Source organism: Danio aesculapii, chromosome 4 (genome assembly GCF_903798145.1).
Source record: "Danio aesculapii chromosome 4, fDanAes4.1, whole genome shotgun sequence".
In the NCBI taxonomy this organism is placed as follows: Eukaryota; Metazoa; Chordata; class Actinopteri; order Cypriniformes; family Danionidae; genus Danio; species Danio aesculapii.
Window position 1 is genome coordinate 9,581,736 of NC_079438.1, and position 26,048 is coordinate 9,607,783.

At 42.8% G+C, this 26,048-nt stretch overlaps 1 protein-coding gene and 8 non-coding genes across 9 annotated transcripts; 8 read left to right on the forward strand and 1 right to left on the reverse strand.

Annotated features, from left to right (window-relative positions):
• Window positions 1–7,964: 7,964 nt before the first annotated feature.
• trnae-cuc (transfer RNA glutamic acid (anticodon CUC)) lies at window positions 7,965–8,036 on the forward strand. The gene has a single exon. It is a non-coding gene; the product is annotated as a tRNA-Glu (tRNA).
• An 837-nt stretch (window positions 8,037–8,873) lies between these two features.
• trnae-cuc (transfer RNA glutamic acid (anticodon CUC)) lies at window positions 8,874–8,945 on the forward strand. Its single transcript has one exon. It is a non-coding gene; the product is annotated as a tRNA-Glu (tRNA).
• Window positions 8,946–9,275: 330 nt separating this feature from the next.
• trnan-guu (transfer RNA asparagine (anticodon GUU)) lies at window positions 9,276–9,349 on the forward strand. Its single transcript has one exon. It is a non-coding gene; the product is annotated as a tRNA-Asn (tRNA).
• Window positions 9,350–12,319: 2,970 nt separating this feature from the next.
• On the forward strand, window positions 12,320–12,392 carry trnak-cuu (transfer RNA lysine (anticodon CUU)). Its single transcript has one exon. It is a non-coding gene; the product is annotated as a tRNA-Lys (tRNA).
• A 108-nt stretch (window positions 12,393–12,500) lies between these two features.
• On the forward strand, window positions 12,501–12,574 carry trnan-guu (transfer RNA asparagine (anticodon GUU)). The gene has a single exon. It is a non-coding gene; the product is annotated as a tRNA-Asn (tRNA).
• Window positions 12,575–13,279: 705 nt separating this feature from the next.
• On the forward strand, window positions 13,280–13,352 carry trnak-cuu (transfer RNA lysine (anticodon CUU)). Its single transcript has one exon. It is a non-coding gene; the product is annotated as a tRNA-Lys (tRNA).
• A 2,436-nt stretch (window positions 13,353–15,788) lies between these two features.
• Window positions 15,789–15,862, forward strand: trnan-guu (transfer RNA asparagine (anticodon GUU)). The gene has a single exon. It is a non-coding gene; the product is annotated as a tRNA-Asn (tRNA).
• Window positions 15,863–16,089: 227 nt separating this feature from the next.
• On the forward strand, window positions 16,090–16,162 carry trnak-cuu (transfer RNA lysine (anticodon CUU)). The gene has a single exon. It is a non-coding gene; the product is annotated as a tRNA-Lys (tRNA).
• Window positions 16,163–21,330: 5,168 nt separating this feature from the next.
• On the reverse strand, window positions 21,331–25,372 carry LOC130222053 (uncharacterized). Its single transcript, XM_056454678.1, has 10 exons — window positions 25,028–25,372; window positions 24,735–24,914; window positions 24,480–24,627; window positions 24,219–24,376; window positions 23,747–24,113; window positions 23,579–23,671; window positions 23,346–23,494; window positions 23,059–23,265; window positions 22,756–22,964; window positions 21,331–22,675 (listed from the first exon to the last, which is right to left on the reverse strand). The coding sequence occupies exons 1-10, from the start codon at window positions 25,270–25,272 to the stop codon at window positions 22,062–22,064; spliced, it is 2,370 nt and encodes a 789-aa protein (XP_056310653.1). The 5' UTR covers window positions 25,273–25,372; the 3' UTR covers window positions 21,331–22,061.
• Between the last annotated feature and the right edge of the window lie 676 nt (window positions 25,373–26,048).

The window sequence follows — 26,048 nt, forward strand, 5'->3', positions numbered from 1 at the left end:
ACAAGATCAATAAGGCAGGGATGCCCATGTGTAACATGGAGGCTGAGGCGGTGTTAGAATCCATGTGCAGAAGTTTATTTAAGGGGTTAGGCAAAGACATCAACGAGTAAACAAGCAGAGAGTCGGCAACACATAAGCAATCCAATCCAAACAACAAACACAGGGGCAAATCCAGGCGACGAAGTATAAGAGCAGGCAGTTTAGTAACACAACAATCAGTTCAAAACAGATCAAAAGGGCAAAGACAGAGAATGTACGTGATCAAGGCAGGCAGGGTTATACACAGGATAGCAGTCATGAAAGTCACTTGGAATAACGCTTGGTAAGGCAGGTAAACTGGCAATACTTCGCAAAGAAGCATGGCCTGAGCACTCATTGAAATACAGCACAAACAGGAAGTAGCCGCAGAGGGAGCGGAGCTGAGTCAGTAGTCGGGCGAGGGCTCCCTCTGCTGGCGTGGCGTTACAGAACCCCCCCTCTAGGAGCGACTCCTGGAGCTCGACGTGGGCGCCCCTGCGGTCTGGGAGCTGGTCGGTCGGGCCTGGCTCGATGAAACTCCTCGATGAGGGTAGGGTCGAGAATGTCCTTGACAGCAACCCAAGATCTCTCCTCAGGTCCGTATCCTTCCCAGTCCACCAGATATTGGAGCTGACCCCCTCTTCTCCTTGAGTCCAGTAACATGTTTACCTTGTACGCCAGATTTCCGTCAATGTCCAGTGGCGGGGGAGGTTCTGGGGCCTCCTGGCCGGGGTCAGCCTCCGGGTGGACCGGTTTGAGCAGGGATACATGGAATGAATGAGAAATACGATAATTAGCAGGAAGCGCCAACTGGTAGGTCACTTCATTGATTTGCCTTATGATTTTGAAAGGACCCACGTACCTGGGACTGAGCTTCCTGCTGGGTAGCCGTAACTTGATGTCCCTTGTAGAGAGCCAGACCCGCTGTCCTGGTTGGTAGGGAGGGTGTGGACGACGTCGGCGATTGGCTTGGAACTCCTGTGTTCGCACAGCCCGCTGGAGCCTGAAATGGGCACTGTCCCACACCCTCTCACTACGGCGAATCCATTCACCGACTGCGGGAACTGCAGAGGGCTCCCCAGACCACGGAAATAATGGCGGCTGAAATCCTAATACGCACTGGAAGGGGGTAAGTCCTGTCGATGAATGTGTTAATGAGTTTTGTGCGTACTCAGCCCATGGGAGAAACTCAGACCAGCGATGTTGCTCTCTACTACAATATGTCCTGAGGTATCTGCCTATTTCTTGGTTAAGCCGTTCGACTTGGCCATTAGCTTGGGGATGATATCCAGACGTAAGACTCACATTAATGTCCAGTTGCTGGCAGAAGGCTCTCCAGACCTGTGAGGTAAATTGTGTGCCCCGATCACTGACAATGTCTTCTGGTAATCCATAGACCCTAAATACATGTTGAAACAAGGCGTGAGTGGTTTTCATGGCTGTGGGTAAACTTGGTAAGGGGACTAGACGACATGCCTTTGAGAAGCGATCGATGATGACCAGAATAGTGGTAAAATTATTAGATGAAGGCAAGTCTGTGATGAAATCAATGGATAGATGTGACCAGGGTCGTTGTGGGATGGGTAGTGGCTTGAGGAGTCCTGATGGCAATTCCTTGGGCGTTTTCGACTGGGCACAGACTTGGCATGACTTGAAGTAGTTAGTAATATCTTTACTCAAAGGCCACCAGAATGAGTTTTGCACTAGGTGAATTGTTCGAGAAATGCCTGGATGACCTGCACAAATGGACATATGGACCCATTGCATGACCCTCTGTCGTAAGTTCGTTGGTACATAGTGTTTGTTGGGTGGGCACTGTGGGGGTGAGATTTCATTTTGCTGCTCACGTTGAATTTCTTCCATGATATCCCATGATACTGGAGCAATGACAACAGTAGGAGGGAGTATGGAGTCTTTAGAATTGTTGTTGTCTGTGGGAGAGTCATAACGGCGGGAGAGAGCATCTGCTTTACCATTTTTACTTCCTGGTCGATATGTAACCGTGAACTGGAATCTTGTGAAGAACAGGGCCCATCGTGCTTGTCTGGGGTTTAACCGTTTTGCACTCTTAATATATTCAAGATTTTTATGATCTGTAATGACTTGGAAGGGATGCTTGGCTCCCTCTAGCCAGTGTCGCCATTCTGAAATAGCCTCCTTCATTGAGAGTAATTCCTTATTACCCACATCATAGTTGCGTTCCGCAGAGGTCAGTTTTCTGGAAAAGAACGCACATGGGTGTAGTTTGCCTGGTGTTCCATGCCTTTGTGATAATACTGCTCCTATGCCCAGATCTGAGGCATCAACCTCCACTATGAATGGTGAGTTAGGGTCAGGATGTTTCAAGATGGGCGCTGTGGTGAATCTCTCCTTTAATGCTATGAATGCCTGGTTAGCTTCATCTGTCCACTTTAACTTCTGTGGTTTGCCTTTCAGTAAAGATGTCATGGGTGATGCGACTGAACTGTAGTTACGAATGAACCTCCTATAAAAGTTCGCGAACCCCAGGAATCGCTGAAGTTCCTTGACTGTAGTGGGTACTGGCCATTCCGTGACTGCTTGGACCTTGAGTTCATCCATTCGCACTCCATCATGACTAATGTGGTAGCCTAGAAATGAGGTTTGGTTGACATTAAACTCACATTTTTCTGCTTTGACATAAAGTTGGTTTTCTAGTAATCTTGAAAGCACAGTCCTCACATGGGTCACATGATCTGCTTCGTTCTTGGAGTATATGAGAATGTCATCAATATAGGCAACCACATACTTATTGATCAGGTCCTTGAATATCTTGTTGATGAATGATGGAAACACTGCGGGAGCATTTGCCAGTCCATAGGCCATTGCCTGATATTCATAGTGCCCCCTAGTGGTGACAAATGCAGTTTTCCATTCGTCTCCCTCACGAATTCTGATCAAATTGTATGCACTTCGTAAATCAAGCTTGGTGTAAATGCTGGCTTCACGTAACTGTTCTAGTGCAGAGGGGACTAACGGGAGTGGGTAACGAAATTTCACTGTAACATTATTCAAACCTCTATAATCAATGCATGGTCGCAGCCCTCCATCCTTCTTCTCAACAAAGAAAAATCCTGCTGCAGCTGGGGATGTGGATGGACGAATTAAACCTGAATCCAGAGCTTCATTGATATATTCATCCATGGCTTGGCTTTCTGTGAGAGAGAGAGGGTATACACGACTCTTTGGTGGCATGGCATTAGGCAGTAAATCGATAGCACCGTCCCAGGGGCGATGTGGGGGAAGTTGAGTTGAGTTGAGTTGAGTTTTTTGGGTCTCAGGGCTCTCTATGCTGGTCGTCATACATGGTTGTGGTTTTGCCTGGATACATCTTTCTAAACAGAATGTAGACCAGCGAGTTAATTCTCCAGAATGCCATGACAGTTCTGGATTATGGATATGAAGCCATGGATATCCCAGAACTATTTCATACTTGGGAGTATCAACAACGTAGAAGGAAATAGATTCTTGGTGCAGAGTTCCAGTCTTGAGAGTGAGAGTTTGTGTTTGATGGGTAATGCCATTTCCTATAAGTGCATCATCTATTGACTTGATTCTTATGGGTGGAGTGCAAGCTTGAACGGGAATCTTATATTTATCAATGATTTGCTTACTGATAATATTCAGTGCAGCTCCCGAATCAATCATTGCTGTAGACTCACAGACATCATCAGCTTAAATGGTGACTGGTAACGTGAACGTTTTGTTACTTAACACAGCAAAGTGTTCAATATTAGCTTGGGCTGGAATGCAAGTTTTCTGGGCTGTTGTATCATTTTTACGTCGAGGTGACTTTCTCATGAGGTTGTCTAATCTAATGGTTAACTTAAAAAATTTATGAAAAAACAATTCCTCACCTTTACAGGCCAGCTCAGTTTGAAGATCCACATCCAGACTGCGTTGAAACATAGCTTTCAATGCCACATCATTCCATCCACTTTGAGCAGCTATAGTTCTGAACTCGATCGCATAATCAGCAGCCGATCTGTTTCCTTGCTTGAGGTTAATCAATTGGGTAGACACTCCTTTTCCTCCATCTAGATATTCAAACACTTCACGGATCTGTGTAATGAAATACTCCAACGAAGTTTTTATTTTTGCATCAGAATTCCACACTGCTGCGGCCCAGTCAATTGCTCTTCCAGTCAACAATGTCATCAAAAAAGCACATTTTATCTCCTCTGAATCAAACATTTCGTCCTGGTGTTCCATATAAACCTTAACTTGACGTAGAAAACCTTTACATTGTTCAGCAGTGCCATCAAATTTATCAGGAAGAGCTAATCTTACCGTCTTCGGCATGGTAGGAGGAAGTGCCCGGATATAATGTGTTAAATGTTCATTGATCGACTGCATTTGCATCAACTGTTCTCTATAGCCCTTTATCACTTCACCTTGGTATGCAATTGTAGATTGCAATCTTGAAACTTCCGCTGGATTCATGGTGGGCGAAGTATTCTGTAACATGGAGGCTGAGGCGGTGTTAGAATCCATGTGCAGAAGTTTATTTAAGGGGTTAGGCAGAGACATCAACGAGTAAACAAGCAGAGAGTCGGCAACACATAAGCAATCCAATCCAAACAACAAACACAGGGGCAAATCCAGGCGACGAAGTATAAGAGCAGGCAGTTCAGTAACACAACAATCAGTCCAAAACAGATCAAAAGGGCAAAGACAGAGAACGTACGTGATCAAGGCAGGCAGGGTCATACACAGGATAGCAGTCATGAAAGTCACTTGGAATAACGCTTGGTAAGGCAGGTAAACTGGCAATACTTCGCAAAGAAGCATGGCCTGAGCACTCATTGAAATACAGCACAAACAGGAAGTAGCCGCAGAGGGAGCGGAGCTGAGTCAGTAGTCGGGCGAGGGCTCCCTCTGCTGGCGTGGCGTTACATCATGTATGCTTGATTATACACATTGGTAGCTGAACCACTGGGATTGGCAATAAAATCAGATAGAAGCATTAAAGGGATACAAATAGAAAAAAAAGACAACAGAGAAGCTGTGTATCAATACGCGGATGATACTACATTGTTGGTTGAAGATATTCAGAGTATTAAAGGGGCGATGGAGATTTTAGAGCAATATTGTAAAGCATCAGGAGCTGAGGTTAATGTTGGAAAAAGTATATGCATGAGGGTGGAAAGAGTAGAAGAAATAACACAACACATACCCTTTAAAGAAGAAAAGCAACATACAAAAATGTTGGGAATTTGGGTGGGGATGGATTCTAATAAAGCAGATATTTTAAATTGGGAGGGAGTTTTAAATGGAATTGAGAAAAGACTTAGATTTTGGAAAGCTCGAAATTTGACGTTAAAAGGGAAAGTATTAATCTTAAATGCTTTAATGTTGTCAAAGGTCTGGTATGTGTTAAGTTTAACTGCATTGCCTGATGTATACTATAAAATAATTAAGGATGTAGTTTTAAAGTTTGTGTGGGGAAATGGAAGAACCAAAATTGCTTATAATACTTTGATTGGGGAGGTAAAAGAAGGAGGTCTGGGACTTTTAGATAGCTTTTTAAAAATGAAAACATTAAGAATTAGAATTATTCAAAGGTTTTTGGAAGGGAAAATGGATGTGATTTGGAAAAGTGTGTTTGACTATTTATTTGAAGAAATGTGGACATTTTGATATGGGATGTAATGTTTTATGGATGAAAATGAAAAAATGGATGACAGCAGGTCTGCCAAGATTTTATGTTGAGGTCTTAGAATCATGGGGGGAATTTTTAGAAAATGTGTTTATTATACCAAAAGGAAGGGCTCAGATTGTAGAACAACCACTTTTTCTGAATCCAAATAATTTAAATGAAGGAAAAATGTTATATTTTAAGGAATGGTGGGATGGAGGATTAAGACAAGTTAAAGATGAATTATATGAAGTGATAAAAGGATTTGTACCATTACAAGTAATTGTAGATGCTGTGGAGGATGGTTATAAAAGAGTTGTTAAAACAAAATTACAAAGACAATATCATGATTTGAAAAAAGCAATACCAAAAGATTGGATTGAAATAATTGAAAAAAAAAATGAGTTGTGGGATAAGGAAGAATTACCAGAGGTCTATTTTAAGAAAAAAATCAATATGAGCTTATGTACAGTTAAGAGTTTTTATGTTGTTTTTAGATCAAAGGCTTTTATAAGACCTATAGCATTCAACTACTGGAAGGAAAGATATGAGGATTTAAATGAAAAAGAAATATGGGGAAATGTCAGAATGAAATATATGGAACCAATTTTAGAAAATTGTAATTATTTATTGAGACATAATTGCATATTAACAGAAATGAGATTGTGTAAAATGGGAATTGAACAAGATATAATATGTAAGGTGTTTAGGAAGGAAGGGGAAGGTTTATTACATTTGTTCTTCTATTGTGAAAAGTTGGAGGAATTATGGAAAAATTTAAGAAAATTGCTAAATCGTTAATAGGGGACATATATGTGGATGAACAAAAGAACTGGGAAAAAAAATATTTATTTGGTCAAAATGAATGTGGTATGTATGCTTTTAATCTATGTATAACAATTGCTAAGTATGTGATATGGATAAGGAGAAATATGGCTAAACATGATGGGAAGAGAGTGGATATATGGCGTATGTTTAAAAACAGAAAGGAGATGGCTGTAAAATTGATATTCAACTATTTTATAGTACAAGAAAAGGAGGATGTATTTATAGAAATAATGGTAAAAGGGAACGTAATGGTTGAATACAAGGACAACATTTTAGGTTGGTTATGGGAAAAATATGAAGTCTAATAATGAGTGTTGTAAGTATCATGTGACTTTTGTGTGATGTGATCATTTCTTTGTAAAAATGTAAATATTTGATTTTAATTTAAAAAAAAATATATATATCTCATCTGAACTCGGAAGCAAGGCAGGGTTGGGCCTGGTAGGGACTTTTGCAGCAAGTAGGCTGGGTTTACGATTGCTAAGCTAGAATCCTCTGATCCATAGTCATAAGCGTTATCCTTTGTGCCACTGGCACTCCGTTCAGCACCTTGTTAGCACATTGTTTGAAACAAGGACAAGGCTCTGTCAACCTAGAGTTCCGTCACCACACATTCTGCTTTGTTTTATAGCAAGACGTTGTGTGGATGGGATGCTCTTACAGGATTCCTGATAATCCCTCCATAGAAGACCTGAGATCCAGGGTCGGAGACTCTCTTCTCTCCAAGAGGAGGTTAAAAGCCATACTTTCTTTTATGCATGTTTTATCAGAGCACTTAGGTATTGCTACAGCTCAGAGACTTACAAGTGGAAGAGATTACGCTGCAAGTTGGCTGGGTGACTTCTAAGTGGTAGGGACTTTTGCAACAAGTAGGCTGGGTTTACGATTGGTGTAGCTGTAGTAGACGTTAATAAAAATCTAGCAGTTGGGGCAGCCTTTGAAACCAGGGGAGCACCCCACGGGCTCTGTGATTGCGGCCCCTTAAACTCGACTCACTCCAGAGTGGACCTGAACAGCTCCAGTGGGGGCGAAAGGCGACTGCAGTGCACTGGCTGACATCAAAGCAAAAAGATTGAAGCGAGCCAGCCAGGAGTCGAACCTAGAATCTTCTGATCCGTAGTCTGACGCGTTATCCAATGCACCACTGGCCCTGTCTGCTTATCTTTTCATCTTTATCTTGTTGCTTGTAATAAGGACACAGCTCAGTCAACACGGAGTTCATTCAACACGGAGTTCGTTCAACACATGCTGTCCTTCGTTATTATGACAAGTTCTGGTGTCGATAGGATGCTCTTACAGTGCATGTGACAGTCCCTCCCTAGAAGAACTGTGATCCAGGGTCTGAGACTTTCTCCTCTCCAGGAGGAGGTTACAAGCATTAGATTTATTTTTGTCAGAGCAGCTGCAACATACTTGCGTGGAGGCCCACAGCTAGGCTTAAGGGCAAGTTTCTGCAGGACCTTCCCTGGTGGTCTAGTGGTTAGGATTCGGCGCTCTCACCGCCGTGGCCCGGGTTCGATTCCCGGTCAGGGAACTTCCTTTTGAGCTCTAGCTATGAAGATCTATGCGAACTGCACAGGCATGAAAGGGCAAAAGACCTCCTTCGACCCGGAGTCGAAGCAGCAACCTAAGGATTGCCAACAACACACCTACAGCCGCCTGGGCCGCCTGGGTGAAAACCAGGAATCCTGACCGCTAGACCATATGGGAGCTGCCATGAGGGCAGTCTTGGCAAAAACTTCAGTTCTTTCTAAAACAAAATTACAAAGTCAATGTCATGATTTGAAAAAAAGCAATACCAAAAGATTGGATTGAAATAATTGAAAAAAAAATGAGTTGCGGGATAAGGAAGAATTACCAGAGGTCTATTTTAAGAAGAAAAATGGAGAAAAGATAATATATATATATCTCATCTGAACTCGGAAGCAAGGCAGGGTTGGGCCTGGTTGGTACTTGGATGGGAGACCACCTGGGAATACCAGGTGCTGTAAGCTTTTTAAATTCCTTCATTTGGCAGCTAATACACTTCCCAAAATATATTAAAAAAAAAAAAAAAAAAAACCTCTGAATTCCTCTCTGAACTCTGGAACCAGCCAAGTCAGTGTACCCACTTCCCCTGATTCCATTCGGGGGAAAGTGGGTACAGTGACTTGGCTGGTTTAACTTAGCAAGAGCTGTTGGTGCCCCGGAGCAGAAACATAAAAAAAAACAAAAAACAGGTAAACAATTGAGGGGACAAGGGCCAAGGGTCTGAGACTTTCTCCTCTCCAGGAGGAGGTTACAAGCATTAGATTTATTTTTGTCAGAGCAGCTGCAACATACTTGCGTGGAGGCCCACAGCTAGGCTTGAGGGCAAGTTTCTGCAGGACCTTCCCTGGTGGTCTAGTGGTTAGGATTCGGCGCTCTCACCGCCGTGGCCCGCGTTTGATTCCCGGTCAGGGAACTCCCTTTTGAGCTCTCACTATGAAGATATATGCGAACTGCACAGGCATGAAAGGGCAAAAGACCTTTCTTTTGAGAAAGAAAAGTTGGCTGGGTGACTTCTAAGTGGTAGGGACTTTTGCAACAAGTAGGCTGGGTTTACGATTGGTGTAGCTGTAGTAGACGTTAATAAAAATCTGGCAGTTGGGGCAGCTTTTGAAACCAGGGGAGCACCCCACGGGTCTAGTGGATAGGATTCGGCGCTCTCACCACCGTGGCCCGGGTTCGATTCCTGGTCAGGGAACTTCCTTTTGAGCTCTAGCTATGAAGATATAGTTGCATTAGTGTCTGAGTCTCTGTGGCGCAATCGGTTAGCGCGTTAGGCTGTTAACCGAAAGGATGGTGGTTCGAGCCCACCCAGGGACGAATCAAGCTTTTCTCTGCCTTGCAACTGCTAACACATGCACTGGACATAGATCCTGAGCCACGTGCTGTCTGGCGTTACAAGATGACATCAGGATTTTGAAGCAGAAGTTTGTTGTCCAGTGCCTGGATTGGCTAAGTTACTTATTCCAGTTGACTAAAACACAGCATCAATCTTTACACAGGTAGGGAAGGTAATGATCAAAACAGTGACTAGAAAGAAAGTGTCAGAATCCTGGCTAGCTCAGTCGGTAGAGCATGAGGCTCTTAATCTCAGGGTCGTGGGTTCGAGCCCCACGTTGGGCATTTCTGTTACCTTTCTCTCTCTCTTTTCGGCAGCTTTCATTTGGATTCATCGAGCATTCCTATCAAGACAAAGTTCAGCATTTCTACCACAGTTGCATTAGTGTCTGAGTCTCTGTGGCGCAATCGGTTAGCGCGTTCGGCAGCTTTCATTTGGGTTCGTCCAGCAGACCAAGTGAGACAAAGTTCAGCGTTTCTACCACAGTTGGTATGGTTAGTCAGAGTCTCTGTGGCACAATCGGTTAGCACGTTCAGCTGTTAACCGAAAGGTTGTTGCTTTGAGCCCATCCAGAGACGAGCACCCCAAAGGCTTTTACTGCCTGTCATAAACCCGGCTAGCTCAGTTGGTAGAGCATGCGACACTTAATCTCAGTGATGTGGGTTCAAGCCTCACGTTGTGTTTCTGTTAGCTTTCTCTCTTTTCGGCAGCTTTCATTTGGGTTCATCCAGCAGACCAAGTGAGACAAAGTTCAGCGTTTCAACCACAGTTGGTATGGTTAGTCTGAGTCTCTGTGGCACAATCGGTTAGCGTGTTCAGCTGTTAACCGAAAGGTTCTTGCTTTGAGCCCATCCAGGGACGAACGAAGGCTTTTACTGCCTTGCAACTGCTAACACATGCAACGGGCAATGATCCTGGGCCACGTGCTGTCTAGCATTACAAGTTGACATCAGGATTTAGCAGAAGTTTGTTGTCCAGTGCCTGGATTGGCCAAGTTACTTATTTCAGTTGACTTTAAAACAACTAGAATGGTTGTGTCAGAAGCCCGGCTAGCTCAGTAGGTAGAGCATGAGACTCTTAATGTCAGGGTCGTGGGTTCGAGCCCCACGTTGGGCGTTTCTGTTACCTTTCTCTCTCTCTTTTCGGCAGCTTTCATTTGGATTCATCGAGCATACCTATCAAGACAAAGTTCAGCATTTCTACCACAGTTGCATTAGTGTCTAAGTCTCTGTGGTGCAATCGGTTAGCACGTTCAGCTGTTAACCGAAAGGTTGCTGCTTTGAGCCCATCCAGGGATGAATGAAGGCTTTTACTGCCTTGCAACTGGTAACACATGCACCGGGCAATGATCCTGGGCCACGTGCTGTCTAGCATTACAAGTTGACATCAGGATTTAGCAGAAGTTTGTTGTCCATTGTCTGCATTGGCCAAGTTACTTATTTCAGTTGTTACCTTTCTCTCTCTCTTTTCAGCAGCTTTCATTTGAATTCATCGAGCATACCTATCGAGACAAAGTTCAGCATATCTACCACAGTTGTTTAAGTGTCTGAGTCTCTGTGGCTCAATCGGTTAGCGTGTTCGGCTGTTAACCGAAAGGTTGGTGGTTCGAGCCCACCCAGGGACGAATTATGCTTTTCTCTGCCTTGCAACTACTAACACATGCACTGGGCATAGAGCCTGGGCCACATGCTTTCTGGCGTTACAAGATGACATCAGGATTTAGCAGAAGTTTGTTGTCCAGTACCTGTATTGGCCAATTTTTTTATTCCAGTTGACTAAAACACAGCATCAATCTTTACACAGGTAGGGAAGGTAATGATCAAAACAGTGACAAGAAAGAGTGTTAAAAGCCTGGCTAGCTCAGTCGGTAGATCATGAGACTCTTAATCTCAGTGTCGTGGGTTCGAGCCCCACGTTGGGCGTTTCTGTTACCTTTCTCTCTCTTTTCAGCAGCTTTCATTTGGATTTATCGAGCATACCTATCAAGACAAAGTTCAGCATTTCTACCACAGTTGCATTAGTGTCTGAGTCTCTGTGGTGCAATCGCTTCGCGCGTTTCGGCTGTTAATTGAAAGGTTGGTGGTTCGAGCCCACCCAGGGATGAATCAAGCTTTTCTCTGCCTTGCAACTGCTTACACATGCACTGGGCATAGATCCTGGGCCACGTGCTGTCTGGCGTTACAATATGACATCAGCATTTAGCAGGAGTTTGTTGTCCAGTGACTGGATTGGCCAAGTTACTTATTCCAGTTGACTTAAAATCAGCATCAAACTTTACACAGGTAGGGAAGATAATGATCAAAACAGTGACTAGAAAGACCCGGCTAGCTCAGTTGGTAAAGCATGAGACACTTAATCTCACTGATGTGGGTTCAAGCCTCACGTTGTGTTTCTGTTAGCTTTCTCTCTTTTCAGCAGCTTTCATTTGGGTTCATCCAGCAGACCAAGTGAGACAAAGTTCAGCGATTCTACCACAGTTGGTATGGTTGGTCTTAGTCTCTGTGGCACAATCGGTTAGCGCGTTCAGCTGTTAACCGAAAGGTTCTTGCTTTGAGCCCACCCCGGGACGATTGAAGGCTTTTACTGCCTTGCAACTGCTAACACATGCAACGGGCAATGATCCTGGGCCACGTGCTGTCTAGCATTACAAGTTGACATCAGGATTTAGCAGAAGTTTGTTGTCCAGTGCCTGCATTGGCCAAGTTACTTATTTCAGTTGTTACCTTTCTCTCTCTCTTTTCAGCAGCTTTGTCTACCTTGCAACTACTAACACATGCACTGGGCATAGAGCCTGGGCCACATGCTTTCTGGCGTTACAAGATGACATCAGGATTTAGCAGAAGTTTGTTGTCCAGTGCCTGGATTGGCTAAGTTACTTATTCCAGTTGTTACCTTTCTCTCTCTCTTTTCAGCAGCTTTCATTTGGATTCATCGAGCATACCGAGTCAGAAGCCCGGCTAGCTCAGTCGGTAGAGCATGAGACTCTTAATCTCAGGGTCGTGGGTTCGAGCCCCACGTTGGGCGTTTCTGTTACCTTTCTCTCTCTCTTTACGGCAGCTTTCATTTTCATTCATCGAGCATACCTATCAAGACAAAGTTCAGCATTTCTACCACAGTTGCATTAGTGTCTAAGTCTCTGTGGCGCAATCGGTTAGCGCGTTCGGCTGTTAACCGAAAGGTTGGTGGTTCGAGCCCACCCAGGGATGAATCAAGCTTTTCTCTGCCTTGCAAGTGCTAACACATACACTGGGCATAGATCCTGGGCCACGTGCTGTCTGGCGTTACAAGATGACATCAGCATTTAGCAGGAGTTTGTTGTCCAGTGCCTGGATTGGCCAAGTTACTTATTCCAGTTGACTTAAAATCAGCATCAAACTTTACACAGGTAGGGAAGGTAATGATCAAAATAGTGACTAGAATAAAAGTTTCATAAACCCGGCTAGCTCAGTTGGTAGAGCATGAGACACTTAATCTCAGTGATGTGGGTTCAAGCCTCACGTTGTGTTTCTGTTAGCTTTCTCTCTTTTCGGCAGCTTTCATTTGGGTTCATCCAGCAGACCAAGTGAGACAAAGTTCAGCGTTTCTACCACAGTTGGTATGGTTAGTCTGAGTCTCTGTGGTACTATCGGTTAGCGCGTTCAGCTGTTAACCGAAAGGTTGCTGCTTTGAGCCCATCCAGGGACGAACGGAGGCTTTTACTGCCTTGCAACTGCTAACACATGCACCGGGCAATGACCCTGGGCCACGTGCTGTCTAGCATTACAAGTTGACTTCAGGATTTAACAGAAGTTTGTTGTCCAGTGCCTGGATTGCCCAAGTTACTTATTTCAGTTGACTTTAAAACAGCATCAAACTTTACACAGGTAGGGAAGGTATTGATCAAAACAGTGACTAGAAAGAAAGTGTCAGAAGCCTGGCTAGCTCAGTCGGTAGAGCATGAGACTCTTAATCTCAGGGTCGTGGGTTCGAGCCCCACGTTGGGCGTTTCTGTTACCTTTCTCTCTCTCTTTTTGGCAGCTATCATTTGGATTCTTCAAGCATACCTATTGTGACAAAGTTCAGCATTTCTACTACAGTTGGATTGGTGTCTGAGTCTCTGTGGCGCTACCTGGATCAGGATCATCTGTCTCAGTCTCTCTCCTCGTCCAATCGTTGCTCTCGCTCTCCATTGTGAGAATGGACGAGAGCCAATCTCCGCACTCGCTTTCCATTGTGAGAATGGACGGGAGCCAATCGCCGCTCTCGCTCTCCATATTGTTGTCCAGTGCCTGGATTGCCCAAGTTACTTATTTCAGTTGACTTTAAAACAGCATCAAACTTTACACAGGTAGGGAAGGTATTGATCAAAACAGTGACTAGAAAAAAAGCATAAGAAGCCTGGCTAGCTCAGTCAGTAGAGCATAAGGCTCCTAATCTCAGGGTTGTGGATTTGAGCCCCACGTTGGGCATTTCTGTTACCTTTCTCTCTCTCTTTTCGGCAGCTATCATTTGGATTCATCGAGCATACATATTGAGACAAAGTTCAGCGTTTCTACCACAGTTGGTATGATTAGGCTGAGTCTCTGTGGCACAATCGGTTAGCGCGTTCAGCTGTTAACCAAAAGGTTGGTGGTTTGAGCCCACCCAGGAACGAACGAAGGCTTTCGCTGCCTTGCAACTGCTAACATGTGCAGCGGGCATAGACCCTGGGCCACGTGCTGTCTGGCGTTACAAGATGACATCAGGATTTAGCAGAAGTTTGTTGTTCAGTACCTGGATTGGCTAAGTTACTTATTCCAGTTGCCTTAAAAACACCATCAAACTTTACACAGGTAGGGAAGGTAATGATCAAAACAGTGCTCTTGAACAAGTTTCTCACAAGCCCAGCTAGCTCACTTGGTAGAGCATGAGACAATTAATCTCAGTTATGTGGGTTCAAGCCCCACGTTGGGTCTTTCTGTTCCCTTTCTCTCTTTTTGGCAGCTTTCATTTGGTTTCTTCCAGCTGACCAAGTGAGACAAAGTTCAGCGTTTCTACCACAGTTGGGATGATTAGGCTGAGTCTCTGTGGCACAATCGGTTAGCGCGATCGCCTGTTAACTGAAAGGTTGTTGCTTTGAGCCCATCCAGGGACGAACGAAGGCTTTTGCTGCCTTGCAACTGCTAACACATGCACCTGGCAATGATCCTTGGCCACGTCCTGTCTAGCATTACAAGTTGACATCAGGAATTAGCAGAAGTTTGTTGTCCAGTGCCTGGATTGGCTAAGTTACTTATTCCAGTTGACTAAAAAACAGCCTCAATCTTTACACAGGTAGGGAAGGTAATGATCAAAACAGTGACTAGAAAGAAAGTATCAGAAGCCTGGCTAGCTCAGTCGGTAGAGCATAAGGCTCTTAATCTCAGGATTGTGGATTTGAGCACCACGTTTGGCATTTCTGTTACCTCTCTCTCTCTCTTTTCAGCAGCTATCGTTTGGATTCATCGAGCATACCTATTGAGACAAAGTTCAGCGTTTCTACCACAGTTGGTATGATTAGGCTGAGTCTCTGTGGCACAATCGGTTAGCGCGTTCGGCTGTTCACCAAAAGTTTGGTGGTTTGAGCCCACCCAGGAACGAACGAAGGCTTTCGCTGCCTTGCAACTGCTAACATGTGCAGCGGGCAAATATCCTGGGCTACGTGCTGTCTAGCATTACATGATGACATCAGGATATAGCAGAAGTTTGTTGTCCAGTGCCTGTTTTGGACATTTATTTATTCCAGTTGCCTTAAAAACACCATCAAACTTTACACAGGTAGGGAAGGTATTGATGAAAACAGTGCTCTTGATCGAGTTTCTCACAAGCCCTGCTAGCTCAGTTGGTAGAGCATGAGACAATTAATCTCAGTTATGTGGGTTCAAGCACCACGTTGGGAGTTTATGTTACCTTTCTCTCTTTTTGGCAGCTTTCATTTGGTTTCATCCAGCTGACCAAGTGAGACAAAGTTCAGCGTTTCTACCACAGTTGGTGTAGATAGTCAGAGTCTCTGTGGCACAATCGGTTAGCGCGTTCGGCTGTTAACCGAAAGGTTGTTGCTTTGAACCCATCCAGGGATGAATTTTTGCTGCCTTGCAACTGCTAACACATGCACCGGGCAATGATCCTGGGCCACATGCTGTCTAGCATTACAAGTTGACATCAGGATTTAGCAGAAGTTTGTTGTTCAGTGTCTGGATTGGCCAAGTTACTTATTTCAGTTGACTTTAAAACAGCATCAAACGCCTGGCTAGCTCAGTCGGTAGAGCATGAGACTCTTAATCTCAGGGTCGTGGGTTTGAGCCCCACGATGGGCGTTTCTGTTACCTTTCTCTCTCTTTTCGGCAGCTTTCATTTGGATTCATCGAGCATCCCTATCAAGACAAAGTTCAGCATTTCTACCACAGTTGCATTAGTGTCGGAGTCTCTGTGGCGCAATCGGTTAGCGCGTTCGGCTGTTAATCGAAAGGTTGGTGGTTCGAGCCCACCCAGGGACGAATCAAGATTTTCTCTGCCTTGCAACTGCTAACACATTCACTGGCCACAGATCCTGGGCCACGTGCTGTCTGGCGTTACAAGATGACATCAGGACTTAGCAGAAGTTTGTTGTCCAGTGCCTGGATTGGCTAAGTTACATATTCCAGTTGACTGAAACACAGCATCAATCTTTACACAGGTAGGGAAGGTAATGATCAAAACAGTGACTAGAAAGAAAGTTTCAGAAGCCTGGCTAGCTCAGTCGGTAGAGCATGAGACTCTTAATCTCAGGGTTGTGGGTTCGAGCCCCACGTTGGGTGTTTCTGTTACCTTTCTCTCTCTCTTTTCGGTAGCTTTCATTTGCATTCATCGAGCATACCTATCAAGACAAAGTTCAGCATTTCTACCACAGTTGCATTAGTGTCAACGTGTCACAGTTGTCAACGTCTATATCTACTGATAAAAGTTGTTTTGTCAATTGTAGTCTTTTGTTATGTCAGTCTTTGCCTCCTAACGCTGATTTATAATTTTATGACAAGAACTTTAACAAAAGTCACCCTAAGTTCACGTTTTTGTGCATAGTGTCAAAGTTCACGACCCCGCACCCTGTTTAACATTGCAGACTTTTGATACACTTGCAGAAATCATTGATTTTGTTCGAACGTGTCTTTAAATTAATAACTGTATTTAAATATACATGCATATACACTGTATATACGGTTGTTTGGATGCTTCAACAGCTCCCTCCCTCCGTATTTCTTAGCCAAAAACAAAATAAAGTTTACACAAAAATATATACACCGGTATGTTCTACACTTAACTATGTGCATAATACTTTTGGTTTGGGGGTGTTCATTGTTATTTATTTTATTTTTTTATTATTTGTATCACCAAAGCCAACCATGCGGTGAGTGGCAAATACAGAAGTCTAGATATTATTGAAAGTCTTTGTAGTATTATTATGGAATGCTTTAAATATGATAAGTCGTATATGTCTGTGTCTTTTTGTTCTCCATTTGTAGGAGAGCTGCTTGGTGTTGACTACCTGCATTGAACCCAGACTCAGAGGAAACAGAGGAAATGTTGGAGGATGTGGATGAAGGTGGGGAAGAAGATGAGGGCTTCGGGGAGGACGAAGTATATGATATAACTGTGCCAAGTCTCTCAGATGACCCAAACTTCTCCCTCTCCTCCCACTTCCTACCCACCTCTGAGCCCATTGCCATTGCCCCAGCTGCTGTCTCTTCCATCCACCCTGCTGCCTCCACCGCCCTGGCAACTAACTCCTCTATCCATCCTCCAGCCTCCACTGCCCTGGCAACTACCTCCTCTATCCATGCTCCAGCCTTCACCGACCTGGCTGCGACCTCCTCCATCCACCCTCCAGCCTCCACCACTCGGACTGCCACCTCCTCTGCTGTTTTCACCGGCCTGGCTGCTGCCTCCACTGCCTATCCAGCTTCTGCATCCACCCAGTCTGCTGTCTCCACTGCCCTGGATGCTGCTGCACGCTCCACCCAACCCCCTGCCCCCTCCATCCAGCATGCTTCCTCCTCCCAAACTGCTGCAATCACCATCTTCTCTGATGCCTCCTCCCAACCTGTTGCCCACTCCACCCAACCTACTGAACCCTCCACCCAGCCTGATGCCTCTGCCACCCTGGTTGCTGCCTCCATGTTGCAGCAAAGCACTCCGACATCTGAGTCTGGTGTATGTAAATATCTTGTAACCCATCTATGTTTACGCATCTAACGCATCAACAATCTGTGTTTTGTGCCTATGTTTGTTATATATATATATATATATATATATGTGTGTGTGTGTGTGTGTGTGTGTGTATTATAATTATTATTTTTATTTTTTTAGGCTGTGGATGGCTCAGGTGTACCAGGTATGGACAGAGTGGACAGCCTGGCAGATTATCTTGTGGACCTGAGGAATCAGCCCTCCCTTGTCCTCACCAACCAGCAGGTGAGGAATATAAACCCACTCTTTGTTCACTCTTTAACTTGTCATACTTGCTTACCTTTTGCACATTTTGCTTTCTCATTTGGCATGTATTATCTGCTTTCTCTGCTTAGGTGAGCAACATTGTTGCTCTTTGGCAGAACCTGCTGGACTATGACAAGCAGAGGGTGGTGTTTGCAGCCAGGCATCAAGCAAAGCTGGACACTGGGAGGTTTAGGTCCCCAAAGAAGAGGCAGGAGTTTACCCCAGGAGTGGAGAGTTTGAAGAGGCATGCCCTGACCACCTCTGCCCCACTTGCACAATGGCCAGATTGCGGTCGCTTGGTTGAGACTTTTTTTGTCAGGCTCTGTGCCATACATAGAACACCCAAAAAGAAGGGGACCGGCACTGTGTCCAGATGGGATCTTATCCTGGCAGACTACAGAAAAATCAGGCGCAACATTCTGGCCAATGCTATAGTGATGAAGCAGACTAACCTTCAACTGGTGGATGTGAGTCACACCACCCTGGTACAGTGGCATAATAAAAAAGATAAACAGCAGGACACAGCAGTTGTGATGCAGGGGCTGCAACTTCCAAGCCGCTTGTCTGTGGCGGCTGACCCCTTATTGCCTGCCAATGTGCGCCCCCCATCTCCACCACCTCAGCCAGGCCCGGCTCACCAGTACCACTTGCCCAGCAGCACTGTGGGCCAGGCTAAACTAAAAAGAAAAAGGACCATTTTGTCAGACCCACCAGCTTTGCCACCTGCTCAGATCCAGCAAGTCCAACGGCAACTTATTCCTGCTCCACCACCAGGGACTCAACTGGTCATGCTGATGCCAGTGGCCTCACAGGGGTCTATGCTGGCTTCTGCTCCACCGGCTTTTGGGTTTGGCCTCCCTTTTGCCCCTCCTGCCATTCCATCCACCCCTGGTACTGCTGTCGCTCCCATTCGTAAACTGACCCGCAAAGCACAGCATAATACATGTAAGAAATGTGGGCAGTTTAGAACAGCGGAGACTGGACACAGCCAGTACAAGGGCATTAAATACTGCCCCTCTGTAGAGGCATTGCCGAAGGAGCAGTGGTTGGAAAGAATTAAAAAAAGGAGAAAAATAATAAAAATGTTCCAGAAGACCTGGGCACTTCCTGAAGTGTTTATTTTTAATATTGACATTTAAATATTTTCAGGGGTCTTTTGTTTTACTTGTAGTTTTTTTTTTTACTTTAAATTATAATTTAAAAAAATGTACATTTCTAATTTATTTGTTTTTATCATTTATTTTACAGTTGAAAATATCTTTGCTTATTTCATTTTGTGTTGTTATTTATTTTGTTTAATTTATTTGCACATTTTGTATTATTTGTATTTATTCCAAGAAACATTTATTTGCACTGCTGTTGAGCTATTATATTGTAAATGTAAATAATTGGCTATGACTAATTTTAAATAAATGTTTGGTCATTTTAACTGTTTCTCTGCTTGTTTCTTTAGTTGGTTGTGTTTTGCTATAGTATAATTCAAAAAATTAAATAGGCACAAAATGAAATAGTCCAGAAAATAATGTTTCAATAAAGAAACTAGTTTGTAGTTTCTCTATACTTAGCAGAAATGTACTTAAAAGCAAATATATTTAAAATAAAAAAGCTAATAAAATATGTAGTATTAATCCAATATTAATAGTACAGAGTAACTTTTTTTTTACCTGTAAATAAATTAAAAACTAAATGAAAAAATATTTTCCTCTTTCGCCCCTTTTTCTTCTCTTATTTTCTTCTCTTTTTTCCTCTCCTCCCTCTCTTCCCCCTTCTTCCCTCTCTTCCCCCTCCGTAACAGACTATTGTTCCCCAACACTCACCAATGTATATAAAGCAGAAATGGGAAAGGGAAGCCAATATAAAAATAGCAAATGAGAAATGGTTAACTATTTGGGAAACACAGATGGTCACAATTAATTCAGATTCATGAAGGGAATTTATTTGGAAAAATGTAATCAGGTTCTTTATAACACCTGAAATAAAATACTTTCAAACTAGAGATCAAAAAATGGTGAATGCTGGAGAAAATGTGGAAATGTATTGGCAGATCATTACCACAAATTTTGACACTGTAATATTATACACACCTATTGGCAAGATTTAAATAAAGAGATTAATGCAATAATGGGATTGAATCTGGAATGTAATGCAATTAAAACTATGTACCTGGGAATTTACTCTGCAGAAATACCAAAAAATTATGTGTATCTTCCTAACACACTACTAACAACTAGCAAAAAGGCCATTACAAAGAAATGGCTCAAGGAAGATCCTCCATCTGTAGGCGAATGGTATGATATTGTTAAAGAGGTGTATGACATGGAAGTACTGACATTTACCTTGAGACAACAAGACTATAAAATTCTGCATAATGGGGTAAATGGTTGAGAAGAAAAGTATTGTTTTAATTTCATTGTGGTGCTTTTATTTTATATATGTTTGGAGCCTGTTGATCTTTGACACGAAAACCCTTAACAAAATTTTATATAGCAACATTTTATCAACGATAAATATGAATGTAAATAAGATTGTATTCGGTGACCTTTGACACTTGTATGTCTTTTTTGTTTCCATGTTCCTTTAAAAATGTCTGTTTGTTTTTATTGCTGTTTTGTTCTAAACTGTTTTGAAAAAGAAAAAAAAAATGTATCATCATCATCCTGACGCAAACTCAGCATGCAGTTTTGCTGCTGTTAGATCAAAAACAACAGCTGCCATTCATGTTCATAAACTTCAAAAATAATTCTATAGGCCTGTCTGTCTTTATAAATAAAGTCTTACATTTTACACTGAATTCTGTCCAAAATATATTGACTTTTTTTTTTCTCTTTTGCTAAAATAAATTCTTATTGTTTTTGACTGTAGCTATCTCTTTTGAATTAGGCTAGCTGCCTTATTCTCTTCAAAGAGCAGCTCTCATACAGAGCCTGTTATTTCAGTGTTTTTTCCAGGATATTTGTGGATTCCTTCTTTCTTGTCCTCGGCTGATCACATGGTAAATTTGGAATTTGATCATTTAGTTGTTTTTCCCTGTCATTTTCCTTTTTTTTCTTATTTATTTAAACTATCAAACACTTTTCAGGTAAAGGGGAAAAGTGTTGCACTTATCTGAAAAACCTTTTTATGTTTTAAATAATAAAGTGTTTTTTTTAAAGGATTACTTGTTTTTAAATGAAATAAATAGTTAGAATTATTGTTAAATATATCCTAAACACTGTGTCTGTGTTTACACCTTTATTTAGTTTAAAAAGCATAATATGAATGTGAAATAACAGTACAGTGGAAGACTATATATAATAGTAATATCAAATAATAACTACACTAAAGAAAATAAACAACTTCCAGTACATACTGTAGGACTCTAATGGTCCATTGCATGTTCAAAAATTGACGGAGATCTGAGTTGAAAATTAAGAAGTTTTATTTTGAATGCAAGTTAGAGAGTACAAGTTCTGCGCAGAAGAGATGTAACCTCAGTTCAGCTCTTTTTAAGGCTCTCCTTCATGCTTTTATACGGTCTTTCGCACATTATCTAATCCCAACCCTCTTGATTTATATAGTGTCGCCTTGACAGTTTGACCATTCAGCAACCAGACGTTCCTCTTTCTGGTCTCTGTGTATACCACAGAAAACTGAACAAAATCTGAACATTAATCAAACAACATAGAGACAACATAGGTAATGTCTTAAATTAAAAATGGTGGTGAATCCTAGGATGAATATACTATAGCTTGCTTAAAGAATTAACATGCCTGGTTAATTCTCGGCAGTGAGGTCCATGGCTTTTCTTGTGGATGAAATTAAGGGTTCGTGGGAGGTAGGGTTACGAGCAGCTTCAGCATACTTACCAGGCTGTAATTCCACATGTGTTGCAAAGAATCCAGAGAGAGAGGAGAGAATATGGAGTAGCCTACTCACACTCTCACTATTGCATAAAGGAAACTTATGAGAAAAAAAGAGTGAATAAAGACAAGTCAGTAAGAGAAAATACAGTTCTCTGGAAGTAAAAGTGAGTGGTTTGTAAGACCCACTCATTCAGCCTATTACAACCAAGTCTCTATTTAGAGAGAAGTGTTGGTGCTTGACATTGCAGGAAGAATCCTTCAGGGTGAGAAGAGCAGGGATGGTTGTCCAGAGTCCAGAGAGTGAGGAGAGAATATGGCCACAGGTGGAAACTTGGAGTTGGACATGTTAGAAGTGGGTGAGAATGGGGGATGGAAAGATGTTGTTTCACATCCAGTCCAATTCCAGCCCTTTCCCAGCAAAAGATCTCCTCTTTGAGCCATAATTATAGAGTAACTCCTCATCACTCAAAATGTCTTTTGTGGCAATGAAGAGAATGATGTCTCTATCATTAAGGTCATACAGCCTGGGCCGGATATTGGCTCTTTTGCTGGAGTGACGTATCAGGCGTCCGTAATTGAACTTCATGGGATGGCACTGGCAACTTTCTTCATGTGCGTCAATGCACATGGCTTCATGTTGCTTGTTCTTATAAAAAAACAAATGTCCAGGTCTAATGCCGCTGGTCGAAACAATTGCCATCCCATCTTCATGGCTAACCAGCTGGCCGTGGTATTCACAGACAACCTCCCCAATCTGAAAGGGTTTTTTGGTGAAAACACCATCACCCTTGTCAGGGACGGGTCTGACAGTCAGTCCTTTCCAGCGTTGAGACAAAATCATTTTATGCACAAAGCTGCTGTCGATGACCGAGTCCAACCTGGCAACAGGCTTCCACTGCTTCAGAACCACTGAAGCCTGTGGGACATTTGACGTCCACCCTTGTTTGTCCATCCAGCGGTTTATTTTGGACTCTGATGGCTGCTGTCCAGCAAAATGTTCTAGAAACACAAAACACATCAGTATTTGGCTATTCTCACTCAATTTCACTGTTTGTGTCATTAATCATCTGTATACTCACCAAGAGCATGCTGTTCACGCAGCTTGAGCTGCTCACTACACCAGCGGTCATAGCAGTGCCTCTCATGTTCTGAGCCACACAGCTCATTCCTGCGTGCCCTTTTTGGAGGAGGCCCCTCCAGAGTCACTGGACAGAACTGCTCAAGAGTTTTGTAGGCTGTCTCTTCGTCCACCCTTGTCTCTTGGCTGGAAGCTCTACTGGACCTTTGTCTATAAGATCACAAAAAATAAATATTAAAGGAAGGAAAGACAAAGCTGTGGGTTGCAAATTTAAGAATAAGGATCATTATTGTTAGATTCTTACCGTGTTTTTCCAGCAAGCTGATCTAGCACACTTAGAGCCAGAAATGCATCTGAAGATGTTCTCCTCATGTTGTTCCTTTCAGCTGTTTCTGGCATGTGCCCAAACAGCCGTGCCAACACATTTCTCTCCACTTCTGACTTCAGGTTTTGTGCTGCTGCCTCAAACGCTCTCTGGGCATCGCCAAAGGTCACACTAGGGAGACTGTATCTGAAACACAAGGCAACGTAAGAATGCAAAAATTGGACGGATGAACATGTAGAGTTAAAGACAGGTGTAATGTTGCTTACTTGTCATGTAGTCTTTTTAAGTCATTGGAGGGGTTATAAATCGATCTCCCACTACTTGATACAAAAAATGAATCAACTGCCACATCGTCGCCGGTGCGGTTTTCTTGCAGCATTACTGGCCGCACCTCATTGAAGTACAAGTCAAACCACTAGTTAGAGAAAGGGTCAAAAATAAGTATGACTTTACCACAATATATTTATTGCTGTTAATTTAAAGTACAATATAAACTTACAAGTTCCTGTTCATGTGACAACAATACTTTGTGCTCCTTCACTGCAACACAGACACCATTCTCTATCCGGCTTCTCCCCTCCCAATCCTCAACCTGCAAACAGACAGTTTTGCACATTGATGAAGCATAGGACGAAAGAAGAGAAGAAAGGGAAAAACAAACACTTACAGTCATCTGTGTCACTACACTAGGTCGCTGAAGTAGCTTCAGCATGATAATAGCCTCCAGGTAGTACAGTACGAGCAGCCGTTCATTTTTAGTCAAACAGTCCCCTGTGATGGCTCCTGGATCCTGCATTTTACATATCACGGCCTGGAAATCTTTGAATGCAGCCTCCAAAACAGCAAGGCAGTCCTTTGGCAAAATTTCTTTGCCATTCCCAAGCTCTGACTTTTTCCCTGTGACCTCCATGCTCACTTTTTTGGACATAGCACTCTCTATTTCATACAGCACATCCAAAAAACTCTCACAGTCCTGGAACAGAGATGGATTGTTGTGGCGAATGTCTGTGGAGGTAATAATGTATTTCATGAACCTTGAGAAGAGATCAAAATTAGGTTGTTACAGTCAGAACACAGCACAGCTGACATTATTAGTTAACACGTACATGGCAAACTTGTGGTTGTTCCACATTACCGACCTCTTGAGACTCTTCCAGTAGTTGAACACTGTCCATTTTGAGAGCTTTGTATCTGACAAGATGTTAAAGTACTCTCGCACTTTCTCCACCTGACGAACAAACATCAAGTTTGGCTCAGTGGGGTCCATGTAATGTAAGAACCTGGACACTGTTTCCACCTGAAATGACACATTTCACAATTAAATAAACTCTAGTGCATAAAACAAGACCTGCATGTACATTTTTTTTGCATGTATACCTTCACTCATTTAATTAACTTACTACTTGTTTGCTGTTTTTATGTCCTAGGTCAATGTGCAGGTCCTTATTAAATCCTGCTAGAAGGGGGTGGTCAATGGAGTGCTTATTGTATAAGCCTTTTTTGACCATTTCCACCCTCACAGAAGAGGTCCACTTCAGTCCAACAGTGCTGAAATAAAAACAATAAACAGCAGGTGATTAAAACGACGTACATTAAAGAGAAATCATATCCACAGTGTACATTTATTTTTTGTGAATGCCGATGTTAAACTGTACCTCTGATAGTACTCTCCAGAGCTCTCGTCAGATAAGGGCTCATTTGGAGGCTCAACTGGACCTTCTGCACCTTCTCCAGAGCTTTGAGACACAGAAGATGTAGTCGATTGAGCTGGTTCCGGGAGGAGTGAAGGTAAGTTATTAATCACCAACCCCCTTGACTGCATCTCCGCAATCATCCTAAAACAAGGAACATAAAATAAGGTCAAATAAACAATACCAAAAATGAAGATTTATTTGTGTGTAGATGTTTGATTTAAAGCCAAATACATCAAATCAGAGAAGTTACAAACCTGGCCAGAGGATTAGTAGAGTCCAATATGTCACGAATTTTTCCAAACTCCCAGAAACGTCCTCTGTGACAGAATTCTGACAACTCCTTCTTGGCCTCTATGACGACTGCCTGGATCTCTGCCTTTGTGCTGTTCCTCATACACACCTCCCTGAGATGCCCAGGAAGAGAGTGAGGAGCCTTTTTGCACACAGGGCAGAGGAAAAACATCCTGCTGTGAAAGGATCTGTGTGGATAATAAAACATGTTATAGAATAAAGAGACAAAGAGCAGCTTTGTGAAGGTTTGGGGTCCGGGGTCCAAAAGAACAAAGGAACGAGCACACAAACAAACATAAAGTGTGCAAGAAATTTTGATTAGAGTTTTAAAACAAAACTTAATTTCATATTAATATGCCAATATTGCCATTAGGATTTCAAGTTAATATCAAATGACACCACAATTAGTATACAAACTGTGCTCTCCTCTCAGAAACATCTGTCCACTTCAGAGGTTTTCTAAATTTAATGATAAAGACTCTGGTCTTGACTTCCACAAATTTAGCTAACCTCACTGACAAAATGATGCAAGATAAACGGAGTTTAACAGGACTGCTGCATAAGGTACACTGACTAAATCTACTTACTTTTCAGAAGCCATTTCTGATGTTGAAAAGTGAGTTCTGTCCACCGGTCAAAAGCAACAAGTTGTAGCTGAAAGTGACACAACTGTACAACGACTGAGATGAGATGGGCCTCTTTTACCTGAGCTGGCAGCAGGTCAACGGCCTATCAGGACGCAGCATCCAACAGCAGCCCAGTCTGCTCATCCCCAGGTGTTAATGGCCCAACAGGGGCAGAAACAACTGTAAAACACAGATACAACAACCTATTTAGGCATGTGTTTCAGTGTATTTAAAATATATATTGTGTTTGTTTTGACTTTGAGTAGTTTTATATTTCACCACACAGATGCAGGGAAGTATATTGTGTTCAAGTTTGAAACAGTACACATACAAGGAAAATCTATTTTTAAAAATACAC